The 17,841-nt window shown below is 50.4% G+C and overlaps 1 protein-coding gene across 1 annotated transcript in view; it reads right to left on the bottom strand.

Annotated features, from left to right (window-relative positions):
- Positions 1–8,003: 8,003 nt before the first annotated feature.
- smg6 (SMG6 nonsense mediated mRNA decay factor) overlaps positions 8,004–17,841 on the bottom strand; it is an 83,351-nt gene continuing 73,513 nt past the window's right edge. The window contains exons 18-20 of the mRNA XM_069184574.1: positions 17,330–17,541; positions 16,223–16,304; positions 8,004–14,027 (exon numbers count right to left, since the gene is read on the bottom strand). Of these exons, the coding sequence (XP_069040675.1) occupies positions 13,897–14,027; positions 16,223–16,304; positions 17,330–17,541 (425 nt within the window). The 3' untranslated portion in view covers positions 8,004–13,896. The remainder of the gene's footprint in view (positions 14,028–16,222; positions 16,305–17,329; positions 17,542–17,841) is intronic.

The raw sequence follows: 17,841 nt of genomic DNA, 5'->3' as shown, positions 1-17,841 counted from the left end.
CTGGAGCTGGCAGGACTTTCCTTCTTTCTGGCAGTGCATTAGGTAAATAAAGCAGTTTTCTTTTTCTATTTACTATACAAACGAATTTCAACTGTATAATTTACTGTGCAGAACAGGGCTCCATCTGCAGTGACACCATAATTATGATGCAATTTCCAGTTAATTTATGCCCCATAAGCCAATGTGTTTATATTTGCGGTACTTCACTTATTAAAGTCCGCTCCCTGGGGCTGCTCAGGGGCAGTGCCAGCCTGCTTCCCGCTCGCTCTCCTCGCGGGCCAGCGCCGCCTCGACCCACAACCCACTGGCCAGACCGCCCAGCAGGCGCTGTTGCTGTGGACAGCAGGGCAACCCGTGAGAAAGAGGCCAGGGTACTGGGCAAACCTTATAAAAGCACAATCCCAGAGTGCCAGTGGCCCGTCTGTTTCTGGTCCAGCCCGGTTCCAGTACCTTATTGGGCTGTGACTGGGACTCCTTTCACCTCGTTCTCTGCAAACCCTGACTCTTTCCCCCTGGCCCTTTTATACACAAACCAAACACGCCGGATCCAGAACAAAACTATTAAATAGCAACCCAATGTTTAAAAAAAACAACCAGGGACAGTCTCCAGACAAATGAAAAGTATATTATTTAACTGAAACTGAACCGACGATATTGTAAGGGACACAGCAATGCTGTGGCTTTGGGGTGTCGATTCCTCAGTTATCTTCCTTCATACTGGCCACTGAATTTAAGAACACGAGACAAACAAGAGGAGCCATTCAGCCTGTCCAACTCCATCTGTAGTTAGGAGCTAATTGATCTCAGGATCTCAAGCAGTCATTTCTCGAAACAAGACAGGGTATCAGCTTTAACAACATGGCCGGGTAGCTGGTAACTCTTAAATAAGGGTAAATAAGTGCCTTCCGTTCTCAGCTTTAAATATACTTCTCTGTAATACGACAATCAGTTGATCCACCTCATCATTTACTAAATGGTATAATGGCCTTAATCTTATTAGGAAAAGTGGAAAGAGAAACGCTTGCCTTTCTTTGCTCCAGCCCCTGTCGAGTTCAGCTGGCGTCCCGATCCCTGTGAAATCGCGAGCTCTTCCAGACCGTCTTCACTGTGTCTCAGGCAGGGTTAGGAGCTCAGGCCTCCCCAGTGCAGCTGTCAGTTGCGTGCACAGTCAGGCTCCATCCCCCACGACAGGTACCAAAGAGCTAAGGGCTTCTGCAGCAACAGCACAATCACACACTTGCTTATTTTGACCCGAAAAACGAATTGCTCCCGTCAGCAGAACGCGCTCAAGACAGTCCCTGATCACCCCGGGTCTTCAATCCTCTGTGTGGCACAGGGCTGGGGCTCAAGGGGACCCACCGGGCACAGAGAGGTCCGAGAGCCAGGCTGTGCTTGAGAGCGGTCTGCACATGAGACGGAGTTTGAATTTGACCTTTCTGTCACTCCTAGACCTTTCAAACCCACTCATTTTGCCCGATCAATGACGGCACAGCCCAACAGCACATAGAGGGGGCAGCCAAATAATCTGCAGAAATTCTGCAGCACCCTGTACTTAGTTTATGCCTGCAAATCCTGTCTGGCTTTCCGAACAGAAAAGGTCTTTATCCAGAACCACGGAAGACCACTGGGGTCAAACCAGGGTCATTAGGTGAATTGACGCTGGTGACCTACAACCTCACCTAGCTGGACCAATAGGAAGTTCAGGGGAGGAGGGAGATCATGTGCCTTAACGCCCCTGTGTAGGGGAAACACACCACATCAGTGCTCGATTTGCGGTTTTGCTTCAAGAAATTCTCTTTAGCCAAAAAAAGGCACTTGGGAGTGAAAGTAGCGTTTACCTTGGGATTGAGCGCTGCTCCGCTCTGGAGAGGGGATCTGGGGCTAGCCGCATCCCGAGACAGTCCGGGGGGAAAGGAATCGGCGCCCGGCTGTCGGGATCAGACATGGGGATGGGGGTGGGGTATGGACCTGTCAGCCTGTGGTTGTTTTCCTCAATTTAAACTCTTTCTTGCACTTATTCTTCAAACATTAACGTGCTCTACATCAACACCTTGCTACATTTTGACAAGGCAAAGTCAGACTGCTGTTTTTGGGACTTGTGGATTGACGGCGTAACTGGGCCAGAGGGCTGTGCCCTCCCGACCGGTTTTACTGGGTGCATGTGGGAGCCTGCATCCATCTGCACCAAGCCGTGTGCGCGTGCAGATCCTGCCTGCTCCATAGTCCAGTCTGGTGCATGTAGTAGCAAGGTTTGTAGCATTAGGTCAAATGTCTAAATGTGAATTGAGCTGTGAGGAGCCGTGTTTGGTTGTCTTCATGTGAAATTATAGAAAACAAGATATTAAAACCTGCACATCGGAGGCGTTATGAATAAATCACAACCGCGCCCGAGCAGTGTACACTCACCCGAGTCCCCACGCTGCCCCTCCTGTGTCTTGCAGCTGCTGGCCCCTGGGTGAGGCTCACGCTGGCTGTTCCTGTCTTGTGCTTTGCAGACGTGCCCCCCAGGTCAGCATCAGGGTTTACGGTGTCTGTACTGCGCCCTGGCTTCACTGTGCCGGGCTGCACGCTGGGCTCTGATCAGCATCTCCATAACGGAGTGAAAGGCCAAAGAGGAGATATTCCAAAGCACCATACCATTGGCTGATTCATCATCATCATTATAATAATGGTGATGCTTGCTGTGGTCAGATGGTTCCACCTGCAGCTTTGCCACGCAGGCCAAAAAATATTGCCAAATAATAGTACCAAATATTGCTCAGTCAAGGCTGTACCCATCAAGTATTTTAAATCAGTTTTTTTTTTTTAAATTATGACAAACATTACTCATTTACAATGTGAGGACTTATCTCTATACAGGACAAGGGTGACCTGAGAGCTTGTTAGACAGTTATGGAGGGAAGGCAGGGTGGTGACCTGCAAGCGACCAGCAGGGGCTACGGGTCCAGGTCTGGTCACGTGCATCAGGAAGGGCAGATGAGCAGAGTGGCATCAGGACAATTCCTGCCGAACTCAAATGCTTTTTGTTTTCGGCTCATTATTTGATGCCTCTGAGCTGGGCTGCTGCCTCGGTGTTTCCTCTCAGCAGAGTGCTCCTCTCTCGCGCTGGGTCCTTATCTGAGGCCGATCTGCAACACCCCGCCAGAGACGCGCTCAGAGCTCCCTGCGAAGGGGAAGGTGGGGTGTCGCAGATCTCTTCAGTGCGCGGCTTGAAAGAAAGAGAAGAAGAGATCTTTTTCAAGCAAACATGCTACTTGATTTCATCCGGAGCAGGCAAGGGACAAAGACACTGTGCTGCCGGCCTTGTGGCAGCCCAGTACTCTGTAGGGCACTCCTGTGCGGCATCGAGGATCAGAGGCTAGGCCTCTGATCTCACTGTGAATTGTGGATTCAGTTCCAGGTGTGGCACAGGTCCTTCAGGTCCAAGGTGCTTCACTGAGACTGTTCCACGGCCAGCTATATGAATAGGTTCAAGCTGTTAGAAGCGTCAGATTAAAGCAGCAGCCAAATGAATAATACGCTTCAGACCAATCTAATAAAGTGTGTCTGTGGCTGTCCCAGATACACGCTCTGCACAGCCTGCACCTTGCTGCAGCACAGCAGGGTCAGTACACGACACCGTACTCCTGCGGGAATCTGGCACATCGTTCGCTAGTTTCAAAAAGCCTCAAAGAGTTCTCCATAATGAACAGCCGTCACTCCCCAGCAGAGTGAAAGAAACCATTTCAGTTCACCTCCATGACATGAGGAAGTCTCCTGCACTCTTGTTCCACTACTGGAAGAAAAAGTGCAGCAGATTTTTCCAGGGCCGCTCATGATCCCCAGGAGGGACAGGAGTCGGGTCCTCGTCAGCGGCCTGTCAGCAGAGGAGGGCCGAGCGGCTGCCTGAGTCAGCCAGGCCTGTCTCAAGGTCTTAGGGGGCGGGCGGGAGGTCCGGGGCAGGAAGCACACTCTCCGGGGGGCGGGGGGGGGGGCACTGCTGCTCCCATTGTCTGACAACGGGAGAGAAACCTCACCTCCCGACCTCGTGCCATTGAGAAAAAAAACAACAAAAACACGCAGCTCGAATGTTTCTCACTCGGGTGGGACGGTTTAAAATTAGCCTGCGTCAGGTCTTTGCCCCCTCACCATCGTTTCGACCTGAAGGTCTCTGCTCCTACCTCCCTCTCACAACGTGCCACGCCCCGCGAAAGACTAATGAACTCATGACGCCAGACGAATCTCACTGACAAATGCAAGTGTGGTGAGGTCCGGCATTGCACCTAGAAAACCAGCTTTGGTTTTACCGGAAAGATTCATGCAGGGGTTACACAGTGTGGCCACCTGCAGCTCAGCCTGTACAAGCACAGCGCTCAGAGGGCAGTCCCCCCGAGAGGCCGAGTGGCCCTGTTCTCTGGAAACATGTTCCTCAGCTAGAGCACCTGACAATTCCTGCAGGCACTGCAGAGGACACCTACCGCAGCTGAGTTAGGACCCAGGCAGACGCCAGCAGAGCCACAGAGAGGAAGACCCGGGAAGATGAAATGTCACCGTCGCTGAAACGCAGTTTAGTAGGAGCATGAGTTTCTTTCGCAGAGAGTGAGCAGCACTGCGCTGCCTCAACAGCAGGGCCAGAGAAAGGAGACGGACAGAGAGATGTTAGCTTCCATACAGTGCAGATGGGAAACAGCCTTTTAACTATGCAACACCAGTCAGCTGAAGGTTATAGGGTTCTGCGTTGAATAAAAGCTACAAGTAAGAATGGTATTGAAAATTAGTGTATTTGCCTTAACCAATAAATCCCTGAGTGCCAACTTTGCCTTGTTAAAATGCCTCCAACAAAGAGAGTCTGTCTGTTACATTTCACAGACTGCTAATACGGACAATTCAATACACAAGTGAGAGGCAGTATTTTAGCATGCAATGCAGACTAGCCAGTATCCCCAAAAATATTTTTTTCCTTAATACTGTTCATTTGTATTACCTTCCTTCTGCAGGGATTTGTATTGAATTTGTTTTGAATAATGTATTGACTCTGTAGAAAACCGAGTCTGGGCTGTGGTCTGCAGTGTAGGCTGACCCAGCTGTGGGTCTCTACACAGTGAGGGACCCAGCTCAGCCTCATTCTCAGAGGTGGGGATGGAGGGAGGGAGAGAGGGGGCTGTTACAGTATAGGAGTCTTTATTTCATCCAGCTGTTTAATATTTATTCATACAACTGCAGTTTTCCCACTTAACTTTCTGAAGGTTCAGAAAGTTCACAAAACCCCAGGGTATAACCACTAGCCCACACTGCCTCCCTCCTTCTCTCCCAGTGCCTCAGCTCTAACCACTAGCCCACACTGCCTCTCTCCCAGTGCCTCAGCTCTAACCACTAGCCCACACTGCCTCTCTTCCAGTGCCTTAACTCTTACCGCTGTTTTTCACACTAAAGAAAACAAATCAATACATTTCAGTCCAGTTTTTTCTACCTTTGGTTTAACTTTAATTTTTTGGAACAAGTTTAAAATTACGGGTGATGTGTTTTAAACTACATTTCAGCACTTACGAAATAACCACAGATCAGAGTTCTGCATTTAAAAATCACTATAGATCTTTAAAGCTTTAAAAAAAGACACTGGGCGAGAAACGTGACCGAAGTCAAATGTTGAGAAAGGGGCACATTATTCTGAGGGGAAAAACGCCAGTACAGAAATGAAAAAAAAATTGCACAACTCTGGACTGTCCGCAGTCTTGCCAGTCAGTAAGTACATGTGCTGCAAAGGAAGATGGAGGCCGTGCCAAAGAACTTGCCAAACAAAATTGCTTTAAAAAAAGAAAAATTGCAATTATGCTCTTTAATGCGGATGTCTGCACTCTGCCAAACAGCACTGAATCACATTTTCATGTGACGGTGAGTTCTTTCAGAAAGCAGATTTATTGTGCTATTTATATCACGTGCCGTAGGAACGACGTCTTAAATTTGTATTAGGACTTGACATGACTTTCAAAAAAGTCTTTAGGCACATTCCGAAAACCGGATAAAAAGCAGCCCGGATAATTTGCTATCACGCCGTGCGTGAGAAGAGAAATGACAAAATGAGGATTATCAACATCGGACTGAAAAAAAAAAAGGAAAAATCCCAATTTATAAAAAAGGTCTAGATGTTCCACAGCATGGATCTGTTCTAGGCTGGATTCATCAGCTTCTTTAACCCTGATGAGCAGACAGACAGCAGGCAAGAAGCAGAGCTGAGCTCCAGCCCAGGAGCAGACAGACAGACAGAGCAGACAGTGGGTGAGAGGCAGAGCTGAGCTCCAGCCCAGGAGCAGACAGACAGAGCAGACAGAGAGACAGAGCAGACAGTGGGTGAGAGGCAGAGCTGAGCTCCAGCCCAGGAGCAGACAGACAGACAGTGAGACAGGGAGCCAGAGGGAGGAGGGCTCTTAATGCACACAGCTGGCTAGGAGGGAGCATCCTTGCCCTACCCTTTCATCAGGCCAGATTAGGTCAGATTTAATCAGGCTGCCTTGTGCTTTTGGAGTGTCGGGTGTAATTTAAAATGCCATTTTTAAACTGGCTCCACTCGCTCCCCAGACCAGCGCCCAGCCAAACACTGCCGGGGCGAAGTGCGGTGTCCCGCAGTCACGCTGGCGGCGGGACCCGGCCCGGCTCAGGGACAGCCCGAGATCCAGCTCTCCGCTCGCCCGCCCGCCGGCCGGTTAGGCCACTTCAGCCAGTCCCCGTTCCCAGCTCCGACAGCTGTCAGGGTTATCATCAGCGTGGACGTGGGCTGACTGTGAGGAATGAGCAATCCGATGTTTAAAAAATATCGGCGAGAGTAGTGGTTATACATACTTCTCTCATATCACAGCTGGAAATGAACCACAATGCCTAAACGACCTGTGAAATTATAACTGGGAGACAGTGGCTAACAGCTGTGGGCCCTAGTGGTAGTGAGAGGGAAGAGGAGATTAAACAAGTCTCCTGTAGAGCATTCTGGGCACCTAACAAACTTATCAAACAGGAACCTCATAAGACACAAACAGCTGGCCTCTTTTTACAATATTACAAATGTTCAAGATGTCTTTATGATCACTTGTTAAATGTTTCTTTTTTACGTGTGGCAATACACAAAATCCAAGCAGTATTTTTCTACATTACAATGTTAATAAGTTTGTATTTGCTTAAATAAAAATGAATGTATTTATTGCATGTCTAAAAGTTTTATAATTCAATATTTTTTTTGTTTGTATAAATTTCATTTGTGGGTTTCTTTCTGTTTAAATAAAAATGTTGATGGGCTTTTTTGTTTTAAAAGCCACAGTGAAAATGTAATTTTTTTTATATATTCAAAATCAAATCAGCAATAAAAACAATTGCATACAGACTTTACAGATTTGGTGTTTCTTAAATAATAATGCTTTTCAATCATTTCTACTACTGTTTTAGAATTTTACAAGGTAATAAAATACGACTATGTTACTGTGGAACACAAGAACTAAACTTATTAAAGTTTAACACAAAGAATAAACCACCACTTCATCTCCTAGATTCTAACTTCCCGCAGAATGCATATCAAATTTCTTTCAGTCACTTAATCTCACATTTAACCAGATTCCTAAGGTTAAATGTGATTTAGGAAACACTCAAAACGAAGAAAGTTTCCAGTTCTCTTAGACTGTCCCAATTTGTGCATATGTGCACAGGGGTGTGTGTCTGTGTGTCTATGCGTGTGCGTGCATTCACAGTTGTATGTATATGCACACGTGAGCAAAGGTGTTTGTATGTGTGCCTGTGTGTGCGCACATGTGCAAAGGTGTGTGAGTGTGTGAATGGGGGTTTACCAGTTCAAATTCCAGCTGTGCATCCCCACAAGACCTGCAGACCAGGCCTGAAAGGATCAAAGAAAAGACAAAGCAAACACTGTCCGATTACAAAGGCAGATATACAAACCCAGAACAACAAACACAAACTACTGGGGATTTCTGGTTGCCAGCTTTTACTATCTTTTTAAATAAAGGAGTAAATAAAAAGCATAACACTTTATTTTTAAAAAAAAGCCAAACTATTTATTGAACAAAGCAAAGAAACATAAAACATTTATTTTTACTTTAAACCAGGGCAACAGTTACATTCCAGGTGCTGGTTGGCTGGGTGGCAGTGCTGAAACACTGACAGCATTCTGGGTTAAACCATCAACAGGCCTCTGCCCACAGCCTGCCACTCCCTGCTACCACACTGCCCGGCCACATGCACGCGCACACACACCCTAATGCTCACACAACCTCATCCACACACACACAAGCACTCACTTCCCCAGCCACACACACACTAACACTCGCTGCCCTGACCACACACGCCACCCTGTCCACACACACACTCGCACACTTCCCCAGCCACACACACTGGCCACACAGAAGCACATGCACACACTGCCCTGTCCAACCACGCACACTAACGCAACACTGTCCTGAGCTCACAGACACACGCACGCACCCACTGCCCGGGTCATGGAGTATAACACTGAAACACTGATTCCCACACTTTGTAAATGTAAATGAGCAACAAAACCTTAAAAAAAACAATATAATAAAAATAAAAAGTGCTGCCTTCGTCTAAGACCCAGTTATCGTTTACGAGAGGGAGGGATACGCACACCATGAAAAGGAAGCAGCAGCAAAGCAGCACTGACTCAAGGGTCAATCAGAGCGAAAAACAACAGGAATTTACAGTGCATCTCATACATCACATCTGGGCCCACAAGCAAAACTTAACAGATCAATTATTCTGTCAGCACAATCTGAGTTAAAACAGACAGCCTGGACCAGCCGGCCAGCCGGCCCCTGGCAGACTGCAGCACACAGCAAAGAGCCCCATCCAATCAACTGTCCCCCTTTATACACTGAAACACACACACACCCTCGCACCACAGCACACTGAAACACACAAACACACACCCCCCCACCAAAGCACCCCCCCCCGCACCACAGCACACTGAAACACACAAACACACACCCTTGCACCACACCACATTGAAACACACACACACACACCCCCTCGCACCACAGCACACCGAAACACACACACACACACCCTCGCACCACAGCACACTGAAACACACAAACACACCCCCCCCCACCACAGCACCCCCCCCGCACCACAGCACACTGAAACACACAAACACACACCCTTGCACCACACCACACTGAAACACACAAACACACACCCTTGCACCACACCACACTGAAACACACACACACACCCTCGCACCACAGCACACTGAAACACACAAACACACCCCCCCCCACCACAGCACACTGAAACACACAAACACACACCCTTGCACCACACCACAGCACACTGAAACACACAAACACACACCCTTGCACCACACCACATTGAAACACACACACACACACCCCCTCGCACCACAGCACACCGAAACACACACACACACACCCTCGCACCACAGCACACCGAAAGACACACACACACACCCTCGCACCACAGCACACCGAAAGACACACACACACACCCGCACCACAGCACACCAAAACACACAAACACACACACCCCCCACCACAGCACCCCCCCCCACCACAGCACACTGAAACACACAAACACACACCCTTGCACCACACCACACTGAAACACACAAAAACACACACCCTTGCACCACACCACATTGAAACACACACACACACACCCTCGCACCACAGCACACCGAAAGACACGCACCACAGCACACCGAAACACACACACACCCTCGCACCACAGCATGCCAACACACATACACCCTTGTACCACAGCACGCCAACAGAAACACACACACCCCCTCGTCACATCACGCAGCAACATTACACTTGCACCAGCAACACACATCACGTACAAACACACACACACACCATGTGGCAACACCACACTCGCACCACAGATACACAAATCACCCACACACACAAAACACAACTTCACACCACAGATATACACACCACGCAGCAACTTCACACTCGCACCACAGATACATACAACAAGAAAACACACGCAAAATGCAACTTCACTATCACACCAAAGATACACACACCACGCAGCAACTTCACACTCGCACCACGGATACACATTTACACTACACAGAAAGATGCATCCTCTCACACTCCATGCAGACACACTATGTGGAAACATAACTTCACAATGCAGAGGGGCCATAAAGAAACACACACAGGACACCTCAGGACATCTCACATGCACAGAACCAAATCTACTTTACAGGATTTAAAAGAAAACCTCCAACAGAAGGGAAACCAGTATTTAAAACTACATAGAGCCATTACTAAAATCAAGGGTTTTTGTTAAAAACTGAGGCAGGGCGATGCAATGCACACAACAGAACTTCACAGAATCCCACAGCAGGATAAGCTCCCAGCATGGTGCTGGATCGGACCAGATCAGGATTCCAGCACCACCCATCCCACCTCAGCCAGGGCCCGCTGGCTACAGCGTCACATCGTCCTGGACTCTTACAGCTCCCTCTGAGCTACAATTAGATAACCTGCAATTATCTGTCAGCCATTAGCACACGCGCTGGTATGTATCAGGATGAGCAGAAGCACGACTCTTTGCCACCCTCTCGTCACGTCTGCCTGCCCGTGGGCCCAGTGAGAAGGGGCTGGGCTTAGGCAGGCAGCCAGGCAGGGAGGCACGAGGGTGGTAGGCTGTGCCCAGCTACACTGCTGACCATTTCAGAAAAAGCAGAGCCTCTGCCCTCCCTGACCCACCTGGCGCGCTGCCCTGCTGCCACTCAGCAAACACGGACGACCAGCAAATGCCAAAGGTCTTGGGTATCCAGTGTCGGGGAGCAGAGGTGCCTGCAGAGATGTAACGGTGGGGAGGCAGGCAGTGAGACAGGCGGGCAGAGAGGTAGGTGGACAAAACACGCTGACACCTCTACTCTGCACAGACTGAACGCCTGCAACTGCCCGGTACTTAACAAACTCTGAAACACTTGGCGTGAAACCTGTGCGTTTTTAGCTGCTTAGAAAAAATCCAGACAAAGCTGTAAGAGTCACTGTAAGACTGCGCTTTCTATTTGACCTTGCAATGTTAGAAGATTCCTTTTGTGAAAAATGTGTGGCACACTTGGCGGAAATGCTCTTCGACGATGGCTCTGGGTATCTGGGGAGAGAGGCAGATAAGGGCATGCTTTGTTCCTGTGGCTGCGACCGAGGGCACTGAACCCTCCAGAGTGAGGGTGAGGGGGGGGTCTGCCTCCCGACTGCGCGGCCAGTCTTGCAGGGCAGGAGAGGGGTCAAGTCAGGGTGGCCATGAATTAGCGCCATTATACTAGCTGTGACAGAGCACCACAGAGTGCCCAGAGAGCTCAGCACGCAGGAAGTCTCCCCGCTCTCCAGCTCAGCCAGCGGCCCTGTTCAGACCGTCCTCCCTGTTGATCAACGGCAGGGCGGCCATGCTCCCCAGAAAGGCACACTCTCACACAAACGAGGGGTGGTGGATGATGCCGCTATCAGTTTAGACTCTTTGTCAACTGGAGGGCCTGCCTCAGTGCTGCCTGTCTAGCTAGGCCTCCCTGTCACCCAGTCTTCATTTCACTATATACCCAGCTTGTCGCACTGCCAACAGCTAACCAGCAACCAGGGGATCTTCCTCCTGCCACAAGCCCTTCACAAATCCAGAACAGAAATGCAATACAAACAAAAAAAAAAAACAAGATTCCCCACTCCAAAAAAAAAAAGCCACAGTCCACACATCACTGCGAGTTTCAAAGCTGGAAACACAGAAGTGGAAGCCAAGGTGAATGTCAGAAAAGTTCAGGGGGACATGCAGTGGCCCCCCATCCCAGGCAGCGGCTGGATTATTCCGGTGACGAGGCGCAGCTCGGACACAGCCATCAGAGCCGGGAAGTTGGAGAGGATCTCAGGATCGAGACGTTGGGAAAACTGCAGTCTGCTGAATTCCACCTCCTGGGTGGCGGTCCACCTCCTCAGCAGTCCGACAGCCCCTGCTGTGGGGCTGTTATCAGTCCCTCATGGCCCACTGCGACTCAGAAAAAGGGACAGAAGTACCATATTGTCCAGTAGGAGTCCCGAGTCCTGTTCTGCTCTGGGCCGAGTGCACCGGAGACCCAGAACCCCACGACACTGCACGGACGTGGGGGCAGCCCGCTCTGTGGCGGCACGGCTCCTGAGCGAGGCAAGAAGGCGCTGGCACAAAGGCGGGTGGCTCTCTCACTCGCCATCCCACCCTCGCTGGACAGGAGGTCACACAGGGCCAGGGCCGTCTCTTCAGAGCTGTCCCTCTTCGAGCAGTCCCCTGGCCTGACTAGCCCTGCGCTCGGAGCTACACTGCACTGTCACCTCACTCTCCTGACCTGCAACTGCCCCAATATGAAGTGCAAACACGACAGAGGAGCCCATACAGACCAGAGGCTGTGTTTCTGCTCATTACTATATTTTGAAAAGGGTCTGTACCTAATGCTGTCTCCCGATTTCTACAAGACTTTGATATTCGTACGGAATTGTCTTCACCCAAGGTCTACTGACGAATAATTCAAATTAACCTTCAGATCTGAACACTATGTCCTCTATTTCCTCATCAGCAATGAGATCCCATGCTGGTTGTTTGCTTTTTTGAACTCTGCAGGTATTAAGAAACAGAAACATGCCCGGTCCGTGAAAGGTGTGCACAGAGCGATGGATGGTCACCCTGAGCGACATCACTCTTTTCTGAAATGGGAAGTAGATCACGAACTTCCTACAGGCTGTGTAAGCAAGGGAGTGACATCACCACAAGGGAGTGACGAGGTCTTGCCAGGAGCAAGTCCTGCCCTCTCCTGGAGTCAGGGCTTTGTGTTTCTTAATCACTAAAATCTGCAGCACTTCAAACGAAACAGCGCAGATACCGACCTGAGCCAGCCGAGTGGCTGGAGCGAATCTGCGCATGCTTGTGACGCAATGCTAGGCAGACCTCCCGGCCCGATAATGCTGGGGTGGCCTGAATGGCGACACGCTTGGGGTGTCCTAAACCTCTCTCACACGCTCGCTTTGAAAAATAACCCCAGGCGGGTGAGGTTACCGTCCGAACGAAACTGACCTACTGAAACGGGATTCGGTAAAGAAATGTAGTGGGTGATTTTTTCTACGCAAAAGAGCCCCTCTGAGCCAGGCAGGCTGGCCCCACCGCGAGCCCGACCCCTCTGTCTCCGAGGGGCTGACTGGGTGTGGCTGCAAGGACAGCTGTCCCTCAGTGGGGCCTCCTGGCCAGGACTCCTCCCAGCCTCACAAGGCAGCAGGCACGCGCAATGTCAATCGGCAGGAAACAAAAGAAAATCTAACAAACGAAAAGCAAAATAAAAAGAGACAAATAAAGTTCGAACCACCAAATCTATCTAGCCGATAAAAAACGCTTTCACTGACAGACAGTAGCAGACAGTCTGCCCTGTCCCTCTCCACTATCTTCCCAAAAAGTAACGTCAGCCACAGAACACCTCCCCTCAGCACTCCCTCTCTCTGGCCAGTCCCGTGGCTGGTCAGAGCCTGTGTCCTGTGGCTATGGTGCCCCGGACTAGCCTTCATCTCCCTCATCCTCATCACACCACCAGCCTGGCTGAGTGTGAGCCCCCTTCCTCAGCTAAAATGCAGTTTGTCCCTGAAAGACCAAACTTTGGCAATTCTGAGACTAAACGCCCTTCTCAAACATTTCCTCCTGGCTAAACCTCTTCTCTTTCTCACCTTCTACAAATAATTCAGTATCTCTTCCCCCCTTCCTCTACGTCTTTCACCCTCCTACCTCTCTCTTTCTCTCTCATTCACGTGTTCTGATCTTTTGATGTTGAGTACAGAGGAAGCTTTATTTATTTTAGATTCTTCTTTTGCGTTTTCGTTAACTTCTCCCAGGCGGTGCTCCGGCCCGCTCGATCTCGTTTCATCCCACTTTGGCCCACTTGAGGAAGGCAGGGATGTCGCGGACCGGGACGTTCCGGGTCAGCGCCTTCACCCGCAGGTTCCGGTCATCTGTCAGCAGGACCACTTCTCGGCGCAAGCAGACCGGCCCGTCTGGACCAGGGGGAAGGGAGGGAGAGAGAGAGAGGGGAGATGTGAGCTAGGAAGCTGCAGAAGGCAGGAGAGAGACCGGCGAGGACTGACAAGGATCAGGTCTACACTGTTAGAGAACAAGGGAGAGGAAGAGCAGGGGACAGACGGGATGTCTGCTGGGTTTCAGTGCATCTGCAGACCTCTGCAATCAAGCCTCCTGCATTGACCAGTATCAACTGCTGAGGGGTTTTATATGCTCAGATTCCTTGCCCTAACCTGTGTAAGGGAGGGGTCTGTCACTGCAGAGAGGTGGAAAAGAAGAGAGAGTCTGCGCTCCTGTGGGCCCAGGCAGTGTGTTTGCATCTATCTCGTTGTTACAAAGCAAATTAAAACAACGTGGCCTGGTGTGACCAGTTCTCACACAGGTGGACAAAGCAGTAGGACGGGTGATAGCATGATAGTGATAGTGCAAAGGGCAGCAGGCAGTAGTACAGAACGATAAAAACAAAATGATAAAACAGACACAATTCAAGCAACTTGCAATCATGCAGGAGACAGTCATTTTATACAGGAACAATAGGTTTATTCCAGGCTGAAAAGAGAAGAAAGCAAACACAACGTTTCGGCTGTGGAGCCTTCTTCGGGTGTGAGAAGGCTCCACAGCCGAAATGTTGTGTTTCCTTATTTCACCATTGAATAAAACTATTACTTGTTCCTTTGCAGCCTATGAATGCTGATCCAGCTACCTGAACTACCTCTGCCTTTTTATATATACACATCACTCGAACACTTACAGAGCTACTGTAGATGTACATGCATTTAGTGCAGAGACATGGCCGCAAGCTGCAGCCATGGCTCCTCTCAGCCTGGCCTCGATACTGAGCTTGCTGGCGAAGGAAGTGTCGTGCGTGCAGAGCTCGTCTGTGTGTTTGTTGTGCCTGCGTATCTGTGACAGAACAGGTAGGGTGCAGTGCCCGGGCCCTGGGCAGGAACTCCTCGGCGGTGTGGTTCACCAGAGCGAGGCCTCGCTCCTCGGCAGGCAGGCAGGCCGTGCGGTTCACTGCATGCCACTTCCTGCCCGGGGCGCTCCAGGCCGAGAGTACCACACCCGCAACGTGGGCAGGTGAGACTGGCTGGCACAGCTCTGCAAGTTGCTCACAAAGCACGCCTAGAGATCGTCAACCTGCTTGTGAGCAGCCTGCTTCCTTCTTTCAGACCTGTCCAGCCTCGGGCACCTCTCTGGAGTGGCCACTGGAGCCCTGCCCCTGGCTGGTTAGTGCGGAGGTCCCCCAGCACCGCGCTGGTTATTGTGCGTGCCGAGTATCATCCCTTCGTGCACAACTACGCTGCAGGAAGTGAGCGTGATATAATGCTGACAAAACAGAGAGTAGCATTTTTGAAAACCTTAACAGATGTGGATTCGGATGCTGTGTGAATAATTTGTGCGGAGCTATTTAAAGCTATTTAAAGAGTTATGTTTGCAGCAGATAAAGAAAAGCAGACAGCATGCGCAGCACAGCTAGGTGTACACAAGTGAAGCTGAGAGATGGAACAGTTTGTATAAACTCTCCTTGGTTCTGAGGCACTGCAAGGTTTTAATTACCACTGTAAAGAAGAACTGAGTCTCTTGAAAGAGCAGACAGCACACCGGCCACAGAGAGCAGATCCACACAAATGCACAAGGGTCAGGGTCGCCCTGCTGACCGGACCCCAGCTATGGAAGACCAGGCAACAGAACAAGAATCGGTGCAGAACCAGGCTGCCCTGCCAAGGAGTATCGATATGAAACACGGCTGAGGCGAGTCTGTGCTGCGGCAGGATGCTGTGCTGGGCACGCTGGAGCAGGCACCCAGAGAACTCCTGAGGCTCCCATGAGGCTACATCACATGCTTCCCAAGCTTTTGGGCCTCGTGAAAAACACCTCCGCCACTACAGGCAACCAAGGAAAACGCCGTGCTCCATCAGATGCTGAGAGTCTGAGCAAGGTCATTCATTTCAAGGAGAGCAGAGGGCCAAGGAGTATACACTGTGCATGGGTTTAGACCTTGTGCGCATCTTTTAATCTCTTTAAATAAATACATATTAATGGAATAATGCAGCATGGAGAGGTAGAAAGGAAAAAAAAAGACGTTTTAATGAAAGCAAAGCACCACGAGGTGCATATGGACATGTCCGCTGGGTGTACAGGCTGCTTTCCGAGTGCAGTGTGGCATTACCTTTCTGAGTGGGCATGAAGTCCTTGGCCTTGTCCTTGCAGTAGTGCAGACAGCAGGACAGGATCAGGTCATCGTTGTTCCCCTGCAGACACACGGGCAGCCAGGTCAAATGACAGGTGACACGGGTCAGACTCGCACCGCACGAGTTTGCTCCTGTGGAAATGCCTCAGCAGAAAGCAATGCGCAAAGCTGCCCAGCGTCATGTAAACCTTTCAGCACATGAATTCAGGAGACCCTGCAGGCAGCATGATTTTTCAACCTCAGGAGTTTGCTCTTCTCACATATCTAAGCATGGCAGCCAATTCTTCACACACGCAGCACACAGCTTTGGGACTGCCAAACGACTGCAGAGCTTAAATGCTGCAGAGCAGACCATGGGGCCTCAGAGACCCCTGTGCAGGAAGTACAGGATAACTATCTGTTAGCTCTGTGTGCAGTTCTGCTATAGGAATCTATGCACGTTATGAAGGTATCCCATTTTTTTTTTACAATCTTTCACTTTTTTTTTGGAGTTGTAGGCTAAACCATGTCCGAGATTCCAGTCTGCTGTGAGATTCAGTGTTTATATGTTGTGAATCAGAGAGGCATACCAGTCTGTCCCCCATTCACCTGAATATTTAGGTCCAAACTCCGCATGGGGTGGATGCGGTGGCTCTGTGGCTAAGGATCTGCACCTGTGGCTGGAAGGTTGCCAGTTCGAATCCCGTGGCCGGCAGAGGAATCCTACTCCGTTGGGCCCCTGAGCAAGGCCCTTAACCCCAACTGCTCCAGGGGCGCCGTATAAATGGCTGACCCTGCGCTCTGACCCCAAGCTTCTCTCCCTGTCTGTGTGTCTCATGGAGAGCAAGCTGGGGTGTGCAAGAAGACAAGTCCCTAATGCAAGAAATAGCTTATGGCCAAGAAAGTGATCTGATCTATATTTACTTCCAAGAATTTAATTTCTAAGAACTGCAATGATTTTCCTTCCCTTCTGCTATAAGCTTCCAATGCCTGCAGATCCACTTGGAGTTGCGGGTTTCCAAGGAAGTGCGATACCCCTGATCTCCGAATGCCCGTCCCCATCTTGCCCTCCTTGCTGTCTAGCGGCGCCCCCCGGTGGCGGGGTACCTGCTGTCCGGAGGTGTCCTCGCTCCGGAAGGCGATGGACTCCAGCTCGTTGCCGCGGCTGGTTAGCGCGCGCAGACAGGGCTCTCTCGCCACGAAGGCGCGCTCCAGGAAGGAGATGGCGGCCCGCGCGCGCTCCTGCACCTGCCGCGCGTGGCTGCCGCTGCGGCGCTCCGTGTCCTGGCCCCGCGCCAGCCCGTCCAGCTCCGTGATCACTGCGGGACAGCGGGGCGGAGAAGGGAGAGTCAGGAGAGAGATGGGGGGGCTGGAGAAGGACAGACAGGGCCGATTCCTGCCAGAGCAGGTGATCTGACCCAGACAAACACAATGGCCATTGTCCTGAACCTCCGGCCAGACTGCCGAAAATAGTAATGACAGTAGACTGGGCACAACGATGCACAACACAATGAGTGTTTTGTCTTCGTGTCTGAGCTCCCGATTCTGCTCATTGCCCAAGTCGGTCCTTACAACACGTCTGTGCGCAGACAGCATATTTGTGTACGTCTGTGTTTAGA

The sequence above is a fragment of the Lepisosteus oculatus genome, chromosome 26 (genome assembly GCF_040954835.1).
Source record: "Lepisosteus oculatus isolate fLepOcu1 chromosome 26, fLepOcu1.hap2, whole genome shotgun sequence".
Lineage (NCBI taxonomy): Eukaryota > Metazoa > Chordata > Actinopteri > Semionotiformes > Lepisosteidae > Lepisosteus > Lepisosteus oculatus.
Note: the sequence above shows the minus strand (reverse complement) of the source record. Positions and strands in the feature narration are given on the sequence as shown.